At 51.2% G+C, this 21,522-nt stretch overlaps 1 protein-coding gene and 1 long non-coding RNA gene across 4 annotated transcripts in view; one reads left to right on the top strand and one right to left on the bottom strand.

Moving 5' to 3' along the window:
- Positions 1 to 21,431, bottom strand: part of Dgat2 (diacylglycerol O-acyltransferase 2) — a 29,523-nt gene extending 8,092 nt beyond the window's left edge. Inside the window, exons 1-4 of one of the 3 annotated variants that reach the window (XM_052761197.1) lie at positions 21,091 to 21,431; positions 8,258 to 8,386; positions 3,607 to 3,714; positions 3,165 to 3,235 (exon numbers count right to left, since the gene is read on the bottom strand). In XM_052761197.1, the coding sequence (XP_052617157.1) occupies positions 3,165 to 3,235; positions 3,607 to 3,714; positions 8,258 to 8,386; positions 21,091 to 21,211 (429 nt within the window). In that variant the 5' untranslated portion in view covers positions 21,212 to 21,431. Of the gene's footprint in view, positions 1 to 3,164; positions 3,236 to 3,606; positions 3,715 to 8,257; positions 8,387 to 19,328; positions 19,349 to 20,861; positions 20,980 to 21,090 lie in introns of those variants that run through there. The other 2 variants (XM_052761198.1, XM_052761199.1) reach the window with 2 other exon arrangements.
- The window catches only part of LOC128124658 (uncharacterized), a 35,520-nt gene continuing 33,363 nt past the window's right edge, over positions 19,366 to 21,522 (top strand). Inside the window, exon 1 of the long non-coding RNA XR_008222929.1 lies at positions 19,366 to 20,929. This is a non-coding gene — a long non-coding RNA (uncharacterized LOC128124658). The remainder of the gene's footprint in view (positions 20,930 to 21,522) is intronic.

Raw genomic sequence — 21,522 nt, 5'->3', positions numbered from 1 at the left:
AGTACCAAGGAGAATAGACATTTGATACAGCTTTGATCTGTCTTATGTCACTACTCTTCCCACCTGGACAGAATGTCCACTCAGCAGCAAGGGCGAAGGTCACTGCTACTGACTGCTCTGTTGACATGCCTGCTGGGTGGCAAAGTCCCAGTCCAATGGCGTTCAAGCCAGGCCAGCTGGTGAGCATAAGCCTAGGCAGATTCCTGGCAGGTCACTCCCCACATCCTGCTCCGAGGACAGGCTTACTCTACCCATAGCCCCATACAGAGGAAGACACCCCGTTCCAGAGAATAGCAGCAGCTTGCCTAGGCTTACAGCAGGGCATGGCAGCAGAGTATCTTGTAAACTTGGGAGAGTCTCTTCTCTCTGAGCCTCAGTCTACACTCTATGAAATGAGGCAGTTGGACAGATAGCTGATCTGAACTCCAGACAGCCTTTCCTAGTCTCCAAAGGTCTTGCCTACCCTTCAGTTAGAGGAACCCCAGGACATGGGCCACTTCTGTTACAGGCGGCTGCAGTCCCAGCAGCTGCTGAAGGGGCCAGGCATCTAGTCTCTGGGCCAGCTAGATGACTTTGGGGAAGGGAGCTCCAAGGAGAGCGATGCAGACGGTGGGCACACGGGTCCAGCTGGAGCTCAGGAGAAAGGGTGGGACAGGCAGGTCACACACACAGCTCTCGGGCACAGGTTGTCAGTCCTGACGTAAAGCGGCAAAGGGCAAGGAGTAGAGCCTGTCACTCAGGGTGGCCCAGGAACCTCACAGGGCAGCTCACAGAACAGAGACAGTGAAAATACGGGGCTCAGATTGATTCATTTATTTATACGAGGCAGCGTCTTACTATGTAGCTCTGGCTAGCCTGGAACTTGCTAGGTAGACCAGGTTGGCCTTAAACTTACAGAAATCCAGCTGCCCTTGCCTGAGATTAAAGGTATGTGCCACTCCACCCCACTAGATTTATTTATTTTTATTTTACACGTATGGGTGTTTTACCTGCATGTATGTCTATGTACCACGTACATGCAGTGCTCTCAGAGACCAGAAGGCACTGGATCCTCTGGAACTGGAGTTACAGTTATTAGCTGCTATATGGGTACTAGGATTTGAACCTGGGTTCTCTAGAAGAGCAGCCAGCCACCTTAACCACTGAGCCATCTCTCTAGTCCATCATTTGGGTCTTTTGAAAGGGTAAAGATCAGTTGGAGTAGGACACTTGAATGCTCAGGTCTGACCAACAATCATGAGGTCACTTGCTGGGGGAGGGGAGCTACCAGCCTGCAGGCGGCTTCCTGGAGTGAGACCACAGTGGCAGAAGACACCAGCACCCAGGGCAGAGAAGACAGAGCGAAGCAAACCTAGCAGCATCTCCCATTTGCAGGTGAGGCACATGGTACTCGGTAAAGCTGAGAAAGCTGTACAGAGTGAGAGTACAGCAGGACCCACGAGACCATAAGCCCGGGGCTGACTCTCCTCAGAGCCCAGCACTACACAGGCCCCCAAAAGGGCAGGTCAGTAAACGGAACGGCAGAGCAAGAGCTTAAACCCTGGTTCCCAAAGTCAAGGAGCGATGGGAAGAGGGAATCTTTCTAGCTGGGGGCAGATGTGGGGCCAAGTCCCTCACAGAGGAATGGGCAGTTAGGAGTCAGGGAGGACCCTGGGTTGTATGTCAGAAGGCTTGACATCGCGGCCATGGACTTGCTGGACATCTGGAGCAAGGCCTTGGCCCTCTGGGGGAGTGAAGCCTAACCTCAGGGGACAGGAACATCCTGGGAATGCCAGCCATAGGCAGAGCTTGTGCCCAGCCTAGGGCCACTCCCACAAAACAGCGCAGTGGAGGAATGCAGGGCTACCTGACCACCTTCCCTGGGCAGCCCATCTGGATGTCTCAATGACTGACTCACAACAACAACTGACTCACACCACCCTGCGTCATGCACACAACACTTTCATGCTCACATACTGCCTCCATTTCCAGCACTCTGCCTTCCGCGGGGCGCGGGGGAACAGGGGGGTCCTCAGCAGCGAGGGTGTGCTAGGGCTGAGTGCTGGACAGACAGGCTTTTCCCCCCGTGGATAAACCTTCAGGCCCACTCACAGTCCTCTAGTGTATCAGGGCTAGATTATTCTGCCTTACCACCCAGGCTGCAGACCAGGCAGGGCCAGCTGGAGCCAAGAAGACAACAACTTTGTTCCTGCTGGGGACTTAGGTCCATCCCAGAGAAGACAAATGCCCAGAAAAGTAAAGTGAGTGCCCTCAAGCAGCCAAGGGCACACTGGGAGGAAGCCCAGAGGGGACGTCTGTGGGGAAGAGAGTCCCACCCCCTGATCCTTCCGGCCTCCACTCTCCCAATATGAGCACCTGCTGAAGAGAGCGGCAGTACCCATGGTAGGCAGTACCCATGGTGGGCAGTACCTATGGTGGGCAGTACCCATGGTGGGCAGTACCCATGGTGGGAGGAACCCAGGCTCTGAAGCAGGGTGGCAACTGGAAGCTCTGCTCAGCTCCACGAGTTCTGCTCCTCTAACCTCCAGGATCCTCTTTAGAAAGGGGATCAAGCGAATGGCTGCCTTCCAGGGAGCAGTGTGGAAAGGGATGGATGCTTCCTGTCCTTCACACTCCCCACCAGTGGTTTCTCAGTCTCAGGGCTTCTCCTCTCCATTTTCCCTGCCCCCTCAGTGCCACACATCCTTAACATTCTAGGCAGCCCACCCTCTAAGTACGTCACGTCTCAGGTCACCTTCTGTTAAGTTATATCTTCAGTTTTCCCTTCAGTGTGAGAAGCAATTCCATAAAACATACGCCGATGCCAGTTTTCAATTACGTTCACATCATACAGACCCTTGGTGCAGAATCATCTTTTAGATCCACACCAATCTTGATTAACAAACCTTGCTTCCTCCAAAGAATTAAACAAGAAGTCAGGCTCCTCTCGTTGCCTTGGCTGCCATGTCCAAGGACTGCCACTCTGCTTCCCTGACAACTGCAGAGGCAGTGATGTGCTCTAAAACTCTTGACTTCACTTTACCTAGCCTGTCTATCAGAAGTTGCCTCAATCTGGCATGGACAGATGCTCAGGGTGGCGGATCCCAGACAGTTCAACTCCACACTGCCGCTGTTCCTATTTCCACCTATTCCTGTCCTCCCAAGACAGCACACCATGTCTTTACCTGGATGGGAAAGTAGTCTCGGAAATAGCGCCATACAGCCCAGTTTCGCACCCACTGGGATCTTCTGCCACCTTCCAGGAAACAAAACACAATGTTGGGAAGGCGTAGGTATAAGTGAGGGCCATTTGAACAACACAGGAGGGCCAGAGCCAGTGTGAACCCCCGAGGGAGGCATCTATCAGCCTACACAGCACTTTTGCAGCTGCCCAGTGTGCCCCTTCCCACATACATTCCCCCTGCCATCCCTAATGAAAGGGGAGCTCCTGTGAAGACACTGGGGGAGCTTTAAACCACCCACTCCAAGCCAAACCCAGCCCAGCCCAGGTCTTTCACAAAGTAGGTGTTCCGTAAAGGAGGAGGCTGCGCCCAGGAGGAGGAGCTGCAGCCAGACAGGGAGCTTCCCAGGGTGTGGGAGAAACAGGTGGGAGCCGCAAACATTTACCTTTCTTGGGCGTGTTCCAGTCGAATGCTAGCCAGGTGAAGTAGAGCACAGCTATCAGCCAGCAGTCAGTGCAGAAGGTGTACATGAGGATAACACTGCAGGCCACTCCTGGGGGAGCAGGACACCAGGTCAGGCTCCCAGCCCTGCTGCCTGTGCCATGGTTTCCCCTCCAGAAAGGATGAAGCACTTCCCATGGCACTCATCTAGGCAGAGGTCCCCGATGCCCAGGCACTGGGAGCGGTTGATGGGTGACTCAGGGAGAGGAGCAGGGCCAACGGGCACAGGTGAGTCCTAGTGCTAGGGGCACCTGGGCTTGAGCTGGCTAGGCAATATGGGGAGACTTCAGCTTCTTGTGAAGCAATTCTTAATGTCTCCTCTTGAATGACCCCTTTTAGATGAGAACTTGGCAGGACTGACTTGCCCAAGCTTACCCAGCAGGACAGAGGAGAGCCAGGGTTCAAACTCAGACTTGGAAGTCCATGGTCTATCATCAGCCTTAGAAGTTCACCAAAGGTGAGAAATCTCAGATTGTCACAGCGGGGATGGGGTAAAAGGGAACACCTGTCACAGAAGGGCTATCCCCAGTCAGCCCCGGGCCAGAGCCAGAGCCCACCAGGACCCCTCTCCTCAAACACTTAGACTCTCCTGGGACACCTTCTATTTGTGGTCACTGTCCTCTGGGCCTGTTGGCTGACCATAAGGCTGAATGGCCTGGACCCAGAGGGAAGGAGAGCCAGTATCTCATGGCCCACCCCTAGACACCCTCATCAGGGCTTCTCTTTCCAATTTGTATCCAGCCTTTAAGCCCTACTCAGAGCCTTGTTCCCTCCAGAGTGTTCTTAGTATCAAATTACCCCACCACACAGTCTGAATTCTCCACACTGATGGAGACACATCTTTTCCTCCTGGCATTCAACACAACTGGGGAGGGGTCAGGGACTCGGGTTCATAGGCCACAATGCTAAGCCTAAAATACATTTTTAGAATGTATCCATGGGAAAGAATAAGTTCAGATGCAGATCTCTGTGGACCTAAGAGCAGGGAAATTGTGGTCCTCACCATCCTCAGCCCAGTCCCACTCCTGAGCTGGCCTTCCCCTGGGATAGCTAAAACCAAGCTACAGTGACCACAGAACAGGCACGCAGTTTCCCAAGACAACTTAGCAGTGGTACACACAGGAGTTGAATCTTGGGAAGCATCTGCAGCCCACGCACCCTGTTGAAGATAATGTGGGTCCCCTAAGGCAGCTGTGAAAACAGTCCTGCTTATATTTAGGCCTCATACAAAGCACTGATCAAACAGTTTGCCCCAGGCCCCCTTCCTTGGTCCCAGAAAAGAGTCCACTCCAGCCCTAGCCTCCACAGGTGTCCAAGCAAAGAAAGGCTCAAAGCATTCCAGGTAGGCCAGGCAGGCCCATGGAGTTCACAAGGGTGCAGCGTGAATATCCTAAAGACCTTGCTGCCAGCCAGAGGCTAGTCACTCTGGGGAGGAAGGTGTCCCCACGTATCTGTCCTTTCTGCCCCTACCCTCTCAGGGTGTGCATTTTCTCTCACCACCTGTCTCTCCTGCACAACAGCTCAGTCCCTGAGCCCCTTTGGAGCTAGAACAAGGTGAGATTAATCTCTCCAGCCGCAGCCACCAATATAGAAAGGTTTAAGTAAATGTGGTAGCGCACAACTTTATTCCCAGCACTCTGAAAGCAGAGGCAGGTGGATCTCTGTGAGTTGAGGCCAGCCTGGTCTACAAATGTACAAGTAGCCAGGGCTACACAGTGAGACCCTGTATCAAAACACCTTATGGAGGTTAAAAGGACAACTATGAGCCACCCCATAAAATGTCTTCCTTTTGGGAAACCTACAATAGCTCCTTGTCCTACATTCTCAGGTAATGAGGCTGACACCCACCAACGCCAACGGGCCCCTGGACATATAAGCCCCGTGACTGAAACTGCCTGTTTGTTCCTCGTAGAGAACACCAGGACTACCTGCATACGTCCCTTCCTGTAGATAGTAGCCACAAGCAACCCACAAGTGCAGAGCTCTGGCCCCCAGGCTGGAGGCACAACAAAATGTGTGGGCGCTCTTCAGTAGGAGACACAGCAGCAGGGCTGTGGAGAACAGGGACAGGACCAAGCAGACTCGGTGACATGGCCCTGCCATATACTGACCACTACCCACACCAAGCCTCTGCTTTCTTACAGAGGGTTGGGAAGATAAAATGACATGATGGTGGAATGTAACACATGGTCTGGAGCACAGGTTAAGTGTTGATGGACTTGTATGGGGGCTCAAGGTGACATCTAAATTTCCTACTAGAGCCCCACGGAAATGGAGCATTTCCTTCACTCAGAGACAAAGCACAGGAGCATTGGCAAAGCCTGCTGACACGATACCAATGGAGGCAAAGGCATTTTCATGCTGCATTACAGCAGTCTCAGCAATCTTGAAGACACTTCATTACTTAAGATTAATAATTGTTATAGCTGCTGCTACTTTCTAACCAAACAACCTAATAAAAAAGCACATATTAGCTGGGAGGTGGTGGTGCATGCCTTTAATCCCAGTAGAGCCAGGCGGATCTCTGTGAGTTTGAGGCCAGCCTGGTCTACAGAGTGAGATCCAGGACAGGCTCCAAAACTACACGGAGAAACCCTGTCTCAAAAAAACAAAACAAAACAAAAGCATGCATTACTAAGTGTCCAACTGGGTTTAAAGGTTACATATTTATATTGCAGCATAATTAGAATTAGTTCCTTTAAAAACCCCAATGCACTTTACATTAGTCATTTAAAAGTACCAAGAAGGCCCACAGCTCTCACCAGAATTCTAGAAGGCTACATGGCACATTAGAAAAACAAAACAAAAAACTGTTTAAGAGAAACGTGAAGGGTCCCCACAGCAGCCTTTGCAATACAGAGTAAGCCTCGGCTGCCAGCAGTTTTGGGACACAGTGGGAGGGAGTGGCTGGGACTGCTCATGTAGTAATTATCAGCAGCTTAAGCAGGGCTGCTCATCTGCCCTGGTCTAGCTCCCACCTACACCAACATGTTGGAAAGACGCGCTGGGCCAGTTTCTGGGCTGTGGCTGGGCCTCACAGATCATTAACCCAAAGCTTGGGGCCAGTCCCTATCACATGCTGTATGGGATTGCACAATTTACTCAGTGCCCCACAGCCAAGCTCTGACCCACTAAGGCAAGGTAAGTGTTGACTTCTAGGGCAAATAGGGACCATTGGAGCGGGCAAAGCAGACTAGACAGGGGATGAGAGTCCAGGGTCACTGCATTCTTGTCTTGGTCACTCTTATTTCCTTCTCTTATAACCCCAGACAAGGTTCTGTCCCCACAGGTTCTTGCTTCCTGTCTGAACAAAGATGAAGTTACACTGTCTTCTCTGCCCTAGTATTCTAATAAGAGACCAAATGCAAGTCACACTCAGGATTGGAGACCTAAGGGAGCCAATTTAACTATCTGTCCCCAAACCACTATTTCTTTATCTTTCTGAGGCTATATGACCTTGTGAGAATCTGAGGATAGCTACAGCCTTATAGCAATGAAAATGTATGTCTGGTCTTGCATTTAATTTTAGGGGTTCAGTGAATTCCCCAAATCCCACCCTGGGCTCTGTCCATTAATTCTTGACCCTCATGGTAAGGGAATGCACTGGGCCTTGACTCAAACTCCAACTTGCCATTTAAGGGATGTCATGGTCTGCCACTGAACCTCTGAATCCCCATTTCCTCAGCCATGAAGTAGGAATTTAAGAAAAGACACTCCAAGGGCCTCGCACACCATGGGATTTGCTCCTTTCATTCTGCAATGTGGCTGTTCACACTATCATGTGGATGTCTGCTGAGCTCCCGCCATCCCAGACAGTGTGAAGAGTGAGTGGCTGGAGGCCTGGCCACAAGTGCTGGACACAGGGTGTTCTGCAGCAGGTCTGTCTGTGCTCATGAGCTGAGAAACTAACCTGTGCTGAGGATATACAGCATGAAGAGAAGGTCCCAGGAGGGCGGTCTCTGCCCTTCCCCAAGATTCTAGCTGGCAGGCAGTGAAGCAGCTAGCCAGGCCTGCAGAAACAGCATCACAAAGCCACCACAGGCAGTGCTGAAAGGCAGGGGGTGGCTGGGGAGTGCAGTCAGCAGAGGGGATTAGGACTGGCAGTGGGATCTTGGGACACTCTTCATTCCTGTGACGGGGAGCACCACCAGGCTCTGTGGCGTGGCTTCCAACCCTTCCCTTCAGTCCCCATGTGAGACAAGCAGCGCCATCTTCACATGCATGCAGGAGGAGAGAGCTCAAGAAACCTATGTAAAGTCAGGGCCTGTCTGGAGGGGGTCTCAGACCAGACAACACACACTAAGGCAAAGCAACACCCCTGCTCTTTGCTGGTAGTCAAGGAGGCGGTTAGAGGGGTGCAGGCTTTGGGTATCCTCTAGACCCAGATTCAAGAAACTTTGAGCAAGTTAATCTGCAAAATTAAGCCATACTACATCTTCCACGAATTCATTAAGGTTTCTGGCATGCCTAATGGTAGAACACTTGACCATAGACCTCCAAGATGGGAGTAAATGGAAAGAGGCTGTGGAGATGATCCCAATGGGGGTGTAACGGTGTCACCCCTACCTCCTCCCCCCTCCCCCAGCTGTACTTACCTAGCACCAGGAAGGACAGGACCCACTGCAGTACTGAGATGACCTGTAGTTGCTTTTCCACCTTGGACCTGTTGAGCCAGGTGACAGAAAAGATGTCTTGGAGGGCTGAGAGGATGCTGGAGCCAGTGCCTGCAGGAGAAGAAGATGCCAGTCTATATTATAAGCCTGCCCTCCAGCCCCAGACACCCCAGTACAACCCACCTCCCACAGGTACCTTCCTAGACAGGTGAATGTGGGACACAGATTCAGAAAAAACTGAATCCTCTCTGCCACCAATGCTTCCCTAATGGCTGCTTTACAGCATAAAAGCTATGACTTCCCTGCATCACCGTTTCTACATATAAAACAAGGGAGCATGGTAGCTGGAAATCTAAGAGCTAGTCCTGGATTTGGGCCATAGGGAGGCCAGTTCTCTCCCATCCCCAATGCCCAAACACGTATCTTCCTTTATCTGATCTAGTACAAATATTTAATCTTTGCTTCTGGGTCTATGAGGCCAAGGACAGAAGTTCAACATCCAATTTGCAATATTTTGTTTTGATTTTTGTCCAGCTGTACTTTGAACATCCCGATCCCTGGCCCGCTCCCTTTATTCTGGACGCCTCTTCCCATGGAACCGACTCTCATTCCCACTCCAACAACTAGGCTTAAACCATTATCAGCTAAAGAGAGGTTTACATTCATCTTCACTGTAGTGCCCAAAGCTTGGGGCTTAGGGAGGATCCAGGGGGTATCTTACTTCCCCTAAAGTGAGGGCTATGTACCCCAGCACTGCAGATAGAATCCCAAGCCAGTGGTTGGAACAAGTGTTTAAGGAAAGGTACACAGGACACAGGGAGGCACCTGATCTAGGGTCATACGTATGTTTGCGTCTAAGCAAGTGCCAAGACCGGATAGCGGGACAAAATGTGCTCAGTGAGTTGGCTCTGTCCTTGTGCCCGAGGATGACCCCTGGACTCCAATAGCTGACAGGCAGTGTGGCCGTGAAGCCTGGTGCTTACAAGAGAAGTGGCACTAGGTAAGAGCATAGGTGAGACCCTGCCATCAGCCTTAGACTAAAAAGCAGAGGCAACTTCACACCCCAACCCTGCTGAGCCTGTCTCTCTGTTACCAAGCGCCTGTTGTGTGCAACCCAAACTTTCCTTCCTACCACCCACTGCTCGAGGCCCAGGACAGATGACTCACTCATTCTTGTCCTTGAGGGTCTCTGACCATTCACCCTGGCTTACAAGCTGAGAAAAGGGAGAAAAGGGCCTGTGGGGTCACATTTGAGCCTTTGCTTTCTGTCAAAATTGGTAGCAACAAGGTCACAGCCTAGTTAAGAAAGGAATATACCTCATCTCAGCTCCACGATCACAATCTGACTTTTAGGCATGAGTAGGGAATGCCGGACTTCAAGGCACTGCAGAGGCAAACATTGCCTCCACTCACTATGTGACCCCGGGGAGTAGCATGTCCAGGAATCAAGTCAGGACCATCACATACTGAGTACTCAGTAACCACCAACGCTCTACAGGAATGGGGGGCGGGGCACAAGACTGGATCCCACAGCCTTTCCAGAGGGCTGGCGTAGTGCTCCTTCACCCCTTTTCTAACTCTCCTACTATCTTAGGCCCTTTTCCTCCTCCAGACTTGCTCCTTAGCTTTCGTCCTGAGCCCTAGAGGGATCATGCATTATAGCATGAACAAGGTTACCAGGTAGAATAAGAACCCTGGATTACAGCCAGGCTGTGGTGGCACACACCTTTTTAATCCCAGCACTCAGAGACAGGCAGAACTCCGCGAGTTCGAGGCCAGCCTGGTCTACAAAGTGACTCCCAGGACAGCCAGGGCTGTTACATGGAGAAACCCTGTCTCAAAAAAGAAAGAAAGAAAGAAAGAAAGAAAGAAAGGAAGGAAGGAAGGAAGGAAGGAAGGAAGGAAGGAAGGAAGGAAGAAAGAAAGAAAGAAAGAAAGAAAGAAAGAAAGAAAGAAAGAAAGAAAGAAAGAGCTAAAGAACCAACCCAGGATTCTTGCCTCTGCTCAAGTCTCCGCCTCTTTTTTTGTTTTGTTTTGTTTTTTCGAGACAAGATTTCCCCATCTCTAAAATGGAATGAATTAGATCAAGTTCATGGTCCCTACTGTCCACCTCCTGGCCAGAATTTGGGCCCTAAAGTTCACCAGCTTGCAGCAGCCCTGGAACAGTCACCCGGGAACCAGGAAGTGAGGGTCCCCTTACATATTCCCAGGGCATAATCAGCCTTTGCTACCTGGTTGTCAACACTTCCTCTACTCCAGCTTGGCTGGCAGAAGTCCAGCTGGTGAGGAGGAAGCTATGATCAAATGCCACCACCTCCACCCCCACCCAGCCTGTTTGACTCTTGGGTAGGGTGGCAGGGAGTCTTAGCATCCCGCCAAGTCCAGCTTCCTTATCCCTCAAGCCTCCCTGGGCCCACCCACTGCCCTCTGCTCTCTCATACAGCACCAGTCCCACCGAATCCCATGTAAAGTTATCTGGCAACCCCCCCTCTAACAGTGACATGTGAGTACCAAGATTGGGCCTGGTCCATCTGTGTGTGCAGAACCTCACACAGGGTTGGTTGGGGTGGGGAGGGCTATAGAGGTCTGCTGTACAGCTGGACAAATCCCACAATGCCAGCCCCAGAGAAGGCTGGATGCCCAAGTTGCACTGGGCTGCTTTCAGCCAAGCCAGCCCTGCTGTGGGAAACGCTGGAGCCTCTCCTGCTTTCTGTAAGTACAAGTTCCCTGACTTCCGATGAGAACAGAACCTCTACTTACAGGTTCTGTTTTCCATTTGCAGACATCATTTTTCACAGGAGAGCTAAGGCAGAGCGTAGAACAAATAGACCAGTCCTATGAAGCAAAGACTCGCACGGTAGGCTGACCTGAGGCACTAATCCTTGCACACGGCTCCTTTTTCACTCCGTATCTGGAGGACAGAGGGAAGGGGATGCCAGAGAGGCCCAGAGCAGCTTTCCTACCACTCTAGGCCATGCCACAGTCTCACAGCACTCCTTAGGAGGGCAGACAAGGCACGGAGGAAACTAAGGCATGACGAAACCAGAAGAGATTAAACCTCACTGGTTAGGGTCCAGGAAGCCATTCCTCAAGACACATATTTGGACCCCAAGTCCCTTCATCACTTGAACAATGCCATGTTACAGAGGGCTGGTCCCCAACTCAACATGGTAGTCCACACCCAAACCCCAAGCTAGCACCTGCCTGCTCTGCCTACATCATATCTCATTGTCATGGGGACAGTTCTGTGCAGACTGGCTGTGCAAGGGTGAGCCCCACCCAAATGCTTCTATAGGCAAGTTTCTGCTGAGGTCATGAGAGCTGCAGGCCACAGTGGACCCAACTGCCGCAAAACAATCTCAGGGCCCAAGAATGGGAGTGGTGAGGAGGACTGTGTTAGATCCTCCTTGTGAGGAAAACAGTTTCCTGGCTTTCTCTCACTCTTGCCTAAGAATGGCAGAGTCTGAATCTAAGCCCCCAGTTCTGGGGAAAGGGCCAGCTCTGCCCTGTCTGGTTCTGTGACCTGGGGTGATTAAACCTCTCTGAGCCTAAGAACAACCTCAGGAGGTTTTGGAAAGGATTAAATGAGAGTATACGGGAGCCTGATGGATAAAGGCAACTGCCACCAACAGGACCCCCAAGGTGTGAGGAGAGAGCCAGCTCCTTCACATTGTGCGCCGACCTCCACACAGGGACTGTATGTAGTGACCGTGTGTGTGTGTGTGTGTGTGTGTGTGTGTGTGTGTGTGTGTGATGCATGTAGGTAACAAACTATTTTTAATGTAGGTAAGGTGCATGTGGCCAGTTAGGTGAGACTGTACTGCTTTCACCTCCCCAGGTGGAAAGGGTATAAATAGTGAGCAGACAGCTTTTCACAAGGTGTGCCTTAGGTGTGGCAAGGCCGTGCATTAGGAGAAAAAGTACAGAGCGTGCCATGCAGAGGGAGGCTCTCCAGGGCTCTGAGGGAAGACGGGAAGGAGAGGCTGCAGGTGGTGGGACACCAAACCAAAGAGGGGTCCCAGAAGGCAGGGTCAAGGCACATGACCAACAATCCAGAAATGGGGTGGGGTATCGGGATACCCCAAAGACAAGTTGAAAGAAAACAGGACTGTCAGTCCAAGTGCAATGACAGAAGGACCCGAAGCACAGCACTTGGAAAGTGCTGCTGGGAGGGGAGGGGGTTAGTGGGGTAGGAGGTCCCGGCGAATGCAGGAGATCATGCCCCCACCTGTCTGGAAGCGGAGACTGCTGAGGGAGAGAGTGTGATATCAGGTGGAGACAAGAGCTATAAAGGACAGTAATTTGGGGCAATGAGCCAGAGCCAGGGGCAAAGAGTCCCCAGCCTGTGGAAGGGAGGTCATACCTCTGGACAGTCTACATGGCTTTTCTGCCACCTCCACAACAAGCATCTGTGGAGGGGCTACACCCAGGAGAAGTCCAACCAACAGGAACACTGGCCTCTAACACACAGGAAGTATGGTTGGATGAGTCACCGCCAATACAGGCCTCAGTTTCTTACCTGTACAGTAAGGCTAATTCCTACCTCGCCAGACTGCCAAGGAAACTCAGTGAGACACTGCTTAGGCCAGAGCTCCTTAAAATGCAAGGATCTGTGTGAGTGGCAGTTCGTTACCAAGTCAGCCTCGGTGTCCTTCCGTTGTCTCAAAGCAATACAAACCCTGGATCTGATGCTTCTTGCAAATTGCCACCCTCCTTCAGACCCAGGGTCCTCCTTAGTTATGGGTCCCTGTGAGGAACCCAAATAACTTGTGGGAACAGTCCAATCAGAACTGGCCTAGCTGTTAGGTCTGGAAAGAGCGAGAGAGCAGAGGCATGAAGGGCCCCTGGGGCTCCCTGAGCAGGAAGGCATCCTGCCCACCCACATTCCCAGACCCCAAGGATGCCACATCTGGGCCATCTGGACTGAAGCTTTGCCTTGGTTTGAGGAGTGAGGAAGCCACCCTCAAGTTACACCAGAGGACTGGGCACACGCTGCATGGTTATGAGGGGCTGACATACTGACATTCTGGGAGGGTCAAGACAGCCAGTCAAGTGCCAGAGGTGAGCGAGCTGTCTTCTGGGCTGCCTCAGGCAGGTACTTTCAGCCAGAGTCCACACATGGGATAGTGACAGGGCCAGACACGGTGGAACTCTGGACAGTCATGCCTGCAGTTTTCAGAGTCCCACTCCAATGCTGGACTCTGTTAACCCATGCACAGAGCGTTACCAACTCCAATGCTGGACTCTGTTAACCCATGCACAGAGCGTTACCAACCACTGCCTGACAACTGTGGACCGTCATGCCTGCTGTTATCAGAGTCCCACTCCAATGCTGGGCTCTGTTAACCCATGCACACAGAGTGTTACCAACTCCAATGCTGGGCTCTGTTAACCCATGCACACAGAGTGTTACCAACTCCAATGCTGGGCTCCGTTAACCCATGCACACAGAGTGTTACCAACTCCAATGCTGGGCTCCGTTAACCCATGCACACAGAGTGTTACCAACTCCAATGCTGGGCTCTGTTAACCCATGCACACAGAGTGTTACCAGCCACTGCCTCACATGCTTTGCCAGGGACTCGCTTGAGCCAGCCTGAAGTGCCACCAAGTATCATTCTCTTACTTCCAAGTCTGGTCAGTTGTTTAGCATGTACAGACAGGGGAATCCTGTCAGGCACCAACTCCTTGACAACTAGCCTATCCACCTTCCTCCTGGGAAGTGTTCCCGTGCCCAATTCAGGATGGCCTGGCCATGCCTGGCAGACCGCCTCTCACTCCTGCACTCACAGTCCTTTTCACTATGGGAGGTGTGTATTCATGTGTGGGAACTATGTCTCACTCTGGGTTCCTATGCCCAGAATGGAGCCATACAGAGCAGGTGCCTGGTCTATGCCTGAATGTGTGAAGCCACCGTGTTAAATAAAAAGGGCCTGGACAAAAACAGAAATAATTGGCCTGTGCCAGTGGGTCAAAGGGAGTATCGTAGGGAGTCAGGAAAGGTCTCTTCTCAGTGGAAGGGTGGGCTAAGCCAGGGACAACAGGGAAGGTTCCAGAAAGAAACCTAGTATCCTGAACCAAGAGGAAAGCTTCTAGTCTCTATCTCCCTTCTGCTTCTCAGGCACCTGCCAGAGGCTATTAGTTCTTAGACCACCCGCCCCAGACGTAACAGGGGAAACAAGGCTATAATTATACACAAGGGGCCTGAAAGGACCAGGAATAGAGGGATGTCCCCAACCTATCCTGGGGAGGGACATCAGCCCGATACGAGGAAGGCACGGGCCCTGCAAACGGCATCTCCAAAAGGAGAGGGGGCATAAACGTGAGGACTTGAGTGCAAAGGTCTAGTCAAGGTGCAGCAGAGACTAGATCTGAAAGAACAGGAGAGGAAGGCAGAGGACTAGGAGGCCATGAAATGCTGGCCTCTATCCTGAACACCAGGGCAGCAAGCTAGTAGTCATTTACCTGGTCCCAACACACTGGTGAGTTCTTTCCCAGAAAGATGAACACGCTCCCTTGAGGGCTGTTATGGAAATTATGGTCCTAAAATAGTGCCCACCATGACATCTGGCCCAAACGGGAGGACAAACCCCAGACATGCTGTGCTGGTGGAAATACCTGGTCATGCCATCAGGACCTGCATTTCAGGAGCCTGCTACAGGAAGCCCAGCATTCCAAGTCTCCATAGACTTTCTGGGACCCTGCCTGCCCTAAAGGTCTCTGTTTCCCTGCACTAAATTAAGGGGTAAGAGGAGAGCAGATGAGGTCTAAAGTCTTGCCAACTCAGACCTTCTGTACTCAGTTAGAAATCACTAACGGCTTTTTAATCTACAAATGATCCTTCTAATGGGAACATTGGCCCCTACAAGGGTTATTCCAGAGGTTCGGGGCTTAACATGTTTAGTTTTTCATTAAATACGGTAGAGTCTTGGGAAACAAAGACAAAAAAGTAGGTCTTTTAGGATGTCAGGTTCAATACCCAACAAGGACTGTGACACAAGTGCTTGAAGACCCTAGTGGCCCGCTTTCTCCACCTCCACTTTCTGACCCAGCACATTCAAGAGTACGAGTAGGAGGGGCTGCTATGGCAACACCACCAGCTTGCATATGCGTCACCAAGGAGTCCCCAAAATAGACCCTTGACAATCCATGGGGAGCTAGGTTCCTCTGGGGCACTTACCTGGGCCCCAAGGAGGATGCAAGCCCCATTTTCTGGGATGACAGACACTGAGGTTAAGAATGAGGAAGAGCGGCAGGCCAGGTCTGGCAACACTCTCCAGCTGATCTGGAAGGAACCAAAGGGACCGACCAACCTAGCTAGCCCTCCTCACTGCACGGAGGATCCGAGGCAGTGTAAGAAGCAGATGCAGAGCAAGGTTCCCGTGCAGGCTCAGAATTAATTACTAACTGCTCTAATGAGAACAGGCCCTCACGCTTTCTGCTCCTGTGGGTTGGCACAAGGGTCTCCAGGTTCAACACCATGAGAGGGAAAATCCCTTTGCCTGTCACAGCCCTGTCATTTCACAGACGAAGGGACTAAGAATCAGCAAGAGGCAGTGGCTTGCTGAGGCTCCACTGATTTTCAGAGGTAGAGTAAGGACCACACATACCTAGGCTGCCTCCCAGTCCAAAACTCCCAAAGGAGCCAACACTAGCTCCATACCATGAGTACCTAGGAGTGCCAGAGGCCAAGAAACTCTGCCTAGCGCAGGCTCCTCTCTCTTCTGGGACTCTTTTAAGTCTTCTGAGGCAGACACAGATTAACCCCCACAGGCCAGGACCTGACATTCTCTGTCTCATCTGTCTTTCCTGAGAAGGACATTGGAACTGCAGACCAGACTGGCCCCTCAAAGGCCACAGTCAGACTGCATTTTCCACCTAAACCTGTATGTCTCTTTACACTATTCCTTATGCCCAGGACATCTTTTAAAAATTTTGTGTGTGTATGTGTGTGTGGGTATGTGTGGAGGTCCAAGGAGAACTTTTGCAAGCACTTACATCCCACCACGGGTGATGGGCACTGAACTCGTGAGGTGATCAGGTGTCAAGGCAAACGCCTTTACCCACTGGGCCATCTCACCAGCCCTGTTTGGTGTTCTTACGCGCCTTGCTAATGCCATTTTATCCTTCACAAGCCAGACTGAGCATGGCCTCTCCTCGGAAGCCTCCCCTCATTCCAAGGCGATTTAGTTCCCTCATCCTCCAGACCCACAGTTGCTTCTTCTCTCTCCCTGGTTACTGCTCAGCTCCCTCTGCACATCATCTCAACGTGTGCATACCCCTCTGACCTTGCTTCCTCAGGCATACTGGCTGACACATAAGAGATGCTCAGCCACCGAACTGTGAGTCCATACCCAGGAGAGTCCATTCCAGGAACATATTCCATTTTCATGAAATAAAGTAGAATTTTTAATGATGAGGCCAAGGAAGTTGGCCACTTAGGATACCAGGTTCCCAACACCCTTGAGTTACAACTCAGACCATAACATGACTGCTAAGGACCCCACTGACCCTCTGTCTACAGTGTTGGGACTTCCTAAATGACTTACAAAGAAAAAGTGGGGGGGCTCACTCACAAATCAGTTAACAAAACACTTCCCACTCACCTTAACTCAAACCCTCAGATGCTAATTCTGAGATGTCTGAATCTATTTCTTTTTTGTTGTTTTGGTTTGTTTGCTTGAGATGGTTTTTCTGTGTAGCCTTGCCTATCCTGGAACTCGGAGATCTGCCTGCCTCTGCCTGAGTGCACCACTACACCCAGCTTTGAATCTATTTCAAAACAGGAAAACGAAATCCCCAGAGGCAGTGAACCCATCGGACCCCAGAGAAGAAAGGCAGGAATCCTGGCTTTGGCCTTCTAGTCTGGAACCATGTGGGGATCAGGGTTCACCTGGCTCTACCCACTTGGCACTCAGCCCTCAAGGCAAGCTCTTAACCAGACTGCGTGTCTCTGAGACACTCAGCACATACAGGCAAAGAGGCCTGGGGAAAGCTGCGGAATTACAGGGAAGCCAAAGGCAGGACTTCCTGCCAAGAGGACTTGGGAAGTCCCACTAGTGATTCATTCATTCAACAAATATCTACAGGGTCCCCACTACCTGCCTGCATAATGTTAGACGCTAGGAACACAACACTGAGGAGGACAAATGAGGTCCTGTCACCAAGGGCTGACAATTACCCAAACGGTAAGTACATGCGACAACTAGGTAATGATAAGGACTACAAAAGATCTGGGAACTACAGGATAGGGTGACAATCTGGGTAGGCATGCCAAGATCTGGGAAGGGTAAGCAAGTGCAGAGACCCTGAGAGAAAACTGAATTATGGACAACGATGGAGGATCAGAAAGACCACTACTAGCACATGAATGGTGGCCAGGAGGTTATGAGGTGGTAGGAGGTGTCCAGGAGCCTCATGGGATCTGAAGTTTGAAGTACTTGGGGTAGGGGGGCAATTCATCTAGCCAGACAAAGTTCTGTGAGCTGTTGGTAACCCTATCCACTAAGCTTAGGGGACCTTCCTCAAAAAGCTGGGGAAGGAGACGCCATCCCCATCATGGAGGTAGGAAGCAATCAGCACTCATTTGGCAACTGCATAGCACACATGCTGGTCAGTTCTCAGTGTTGCTGTCCCCACACCTCTCTGGCTTAAGGAGGCCAATAGGCACAGACAGAGATGGATCAGGGTTCTAGTGTGTCTTTCACACCCCTGGACTAGTTCTTTTAGGGACCTCAGTTTCTCATCTGTACTATGAACGTTGGGCCAGACCCAGCGCCAATAAGTAACTGTTGTTTTTGTTTGTTTTGTTTTTCAAGACAGGGTTTCTCTATATAACACTCCAGGCTGTCCTGGAACTCACTTTGTAGACCAGGCTGGCCTCAAACTCACTGAGATCCACCTGCCTCTGCCTCCCAAGTGCTAGGATTAAAGGCGTGCGCCACCACCCAGCTAAGCCAAGTACTTGCTACTGAATTTAGGAGAGGGAGGTTGGAGGTGGGGCAGAATTTCCACACTTGCCACTGAGTCACCTGCTAATAAAGCATTATACTTGGCCCTCCTTGCCAAGCTTAGATGAGCCTTTGGCACAGAGCTAACTCAAAAGTAGTCTCTGAAGAATTGAGGGAGTAAGGACAGGAGTGAGGTTTTCATTCTGTGGACACAGATGATGATGATTGCCAACCCTCAGTGCCAGAGTTACCCCCAACAATCTGACTCCACCTAGCATATTCCCAGGAATGGGGAGCTCCATCTCCACCATGCAGGCTACGCAGTCATCAATAGCTGTTGGGATTTTTCTATTAAAACCCAAACTATGATTCTACCCTTGTCCTAGGCTTTGGGGCCACACAATGTACCAGCTCAGAATTGTACTGCACTACCTCATGCTGGGTTCTGGACCCATAAGCATTCAAGGGCTCTACCATGAAAAGCTCCCATCCAAGGGCAAAGACATGGATTTAACTATAGCTTCCAAGACACAGTCCAAGCCAGTCTTTCAGAGATTAGAAAATACCACAAGCCAGGAGTGGTGGTGCACACCTTTGATCCTAGCACTCAGGAGGAAGGTAGGGTTGCTCTGAGTTCAGGCCAGCCTGGTCTACAGAATGAGTTCCAAGTCAGCCAGCAATGCACAGAGAAACCCTATCTTGAAAAGTCAAAGAAAAAAAAAAAAAAAGCCAAAGACCCCTCTCTCCCAACAAAGGCACACCACCCAAGCTTCAACAAAATAACAGTCACCAAGTTAGCTATGTGGTTGCTCACCCCTCATGGAACTTCCCTTCACAGAATCCATGCTCTCTCCTTCCTTGAACACTGCCACTAACAGGGTGTTCAGTGGGAACCGATCTGAGGCAAACTAGGCCACTAGGGAGTGTCTCCAAGGACCAAGGAGGCACAAGAGGCCTCTGAGAGATGTCAAGATAATATAAAATTTGCTTGCGCACCCTCCCTTACCCCACCTAGTCTTTCACCAAAGTAGATCCCAGAGAGCTAAACTGACTAGTTTGCATTTCACGTTAGTCCTGTGACAATCTGAGTTAAGAATACCCACCCATTGTATTTTCAAGGTTGGACAACATGGAGAAATTCTTCTGCTGTTGACGGTAAGGACCTGATGAAAATCATCTGATTGGGGAGTACAAATCTCCCTGAGTTAAAAAAAAAAAAATCTGTCAAAAACATGTATTTAACAGGCTTCCTGGCCCTGGAAGACAGAGGAGAGCCCAGGAAGGGTATCTCCAAAGGGAGCACAGCAGACAGACAGCAGACCCATCCCATTACCCTGCCATGAGGACATTTTAAAAGCATGAACATAGGCAAGTCACTTCCCTGTTAAGGGCATCGACAGGTACAGCGAAGAAAGAGCATTCTGAGAGAAGACAGTAGATGCTATAGGGAGGTACATGGGGCAGCTCACACTGCTAGCCCCTCGGACGGAAACAGTTCAGTACTTCTCCAGGGGTGGATAACCACACACACAGTCAACTAGGACTAAGGGCAATGTCACTGGATAAACTGTGATGGAGTTCCAGCGTGGGTTACCTGGCAGCCACCAGCACTAGAGAAATGATTTTGACAAATGGCAAGAAATGTCCACGATTTAATATTAAGACAAAACTGGATTCAGAACTGTTATCTATAGCATGTTTCTGACTTTATATAATCCGTACTAATAGAAGTAACCACCAGAAAGCTGATTAACCTTATGTTCTTTCTGATTACCTGTACTTTAAGATTCCCAGAATTCCAAGTTCCCATGGAACTCTCTCTGTTGACCAGACCAGTCTGCCTCCAGGGTGCTCCACTGCCCTGATAAGGAAACCTTGAGTAGCATGCTCTTCCTCCCTCAGTTTCTCCAACTACAGCTAAGGAGTGTGAGACACTTTGCCTTGTATGGAAAAGCTGTGGCGTGATTTTTAATGCTGCCCCTAGTTCACTGAAGGCCTCATTTCTCCCTTGATGGACCTTCAAGATGGAAAACCAAGTCCGGCGGATCTCTGTGAGTTCGAGGCCAGCCTTGTCTACAAAGCAGGTTCCAGGGCAGCCAGAGCCACACACAGAGAAACCCAGGTTTCAAAGAAAGAAAAAAAAAAAAGACGGCGATGACAACGGAAGCCAAGGTTCTCCCACCCCACTTCTAAGTACGTCAGACTCAGGGTTGCTGTTGAGTGGGCTCCACAATCTGGGTTGGCACACATAAGCTGGGGCACACCTGTTCGAGGTAGGCATGTCCCCCATCCAATGGCTGTTTCAGGGCATTGCAAAACCCTTACACCCTGCTCCATCCAGTTACTCCCAGCCAAATTCTGCTCCACCTTGTGAGAAAGAACAGTACTGGGGGCTGAAGAGTGAAATATCACTAATAACCGGGGAGAGTGGGTGGTGTCGCCCTCATCAGCTGGGGGATGGGAAGTGATGTAACACATGTTGCAACACTGGTGAGTACCAGGATGGAGAATGAACCCAGGCTTGACTAGGGTACCAGGCTGCCTGGCTCAGACTGGGAACCCCCATCCCAGACAAAAATGACAGGATGCACAGAGTCGGGTTCCCTCAAAGAGAAGCCAGTTGTGGTGGCACACACCTGCAATCACAGCATTTGGGATGCTGAGGCAGAAGGATTCCGAGTTGGAAGACATCCTGTGCTATGAGGTGAGACCTTTTTACAAACTGCAAGTAGTTGTCTGGGACAGCAATCTGAAGTGGCTAGCCGTCCAGTACAGAGAAGCATGCCTTAGCCAGAGTCCCTTCCTGAAGTCGTCTTTGCCGTGGATACCCCTAGGATGAAAGCCCCCGGGGTGACTGACACTCACCCCATCGCCCAGACCCCTCGCGTGACAGGCTAGATCCTCCATTCTTGTTCTCGCTGCGGGCAGCTTCGGCCCGACGCTCACCCCGCAGGACTCCGGAGTAGGCGGCGATGAGAGTCTTCATGCTGAAGCCGGTGCACGTCACGGCCGTGCAGAAAGCCGCCTCACGTCGCGCCCCTGGCCCATGCCCCGGCCGCCGGGGCCAGGGCTTCGCGCTGAGCTCCGGGAGCCGGGGAACAGCGCCCAGGCCGTGGCGGCAACAGCACGAGAGCCGAGGCAGGCAGCCACTGCCACCCTAGTTAAGCGAAAAGCTAGCGAAGCGCGGCCACGGCGCCTAGCGCCGCCGCGCGCGCACTTTATAACCTCACAACGGGGCGTGTCGTGACGTAATAGGGCGGGGCTGAAGGCTCCGCCTCGGACCATACCATATTCTGG

This window comes from Peromyscus californicus, unplaced genomic scaffold (genome assembly GCF_007827085.1).
Source record: "Peromyscus californicus insignis strain IS unplaced genomic scaffold, ASM782708v3 Scaffold_4__1_contigs__length_199733344, whole genome shotgun sequence".
Taxonomy (NCBI): Eukaryota; Metazoa; Chordata; class Mammalia; order Rodentia; family Cricetidae; genus Peromyscus; species Peromyscus californicus.
The sequence above is the reverse complement of the archived record's forward strand: the minus strand, read 5'-3'. Positions and strand labels throughout refer to the sequence as shown.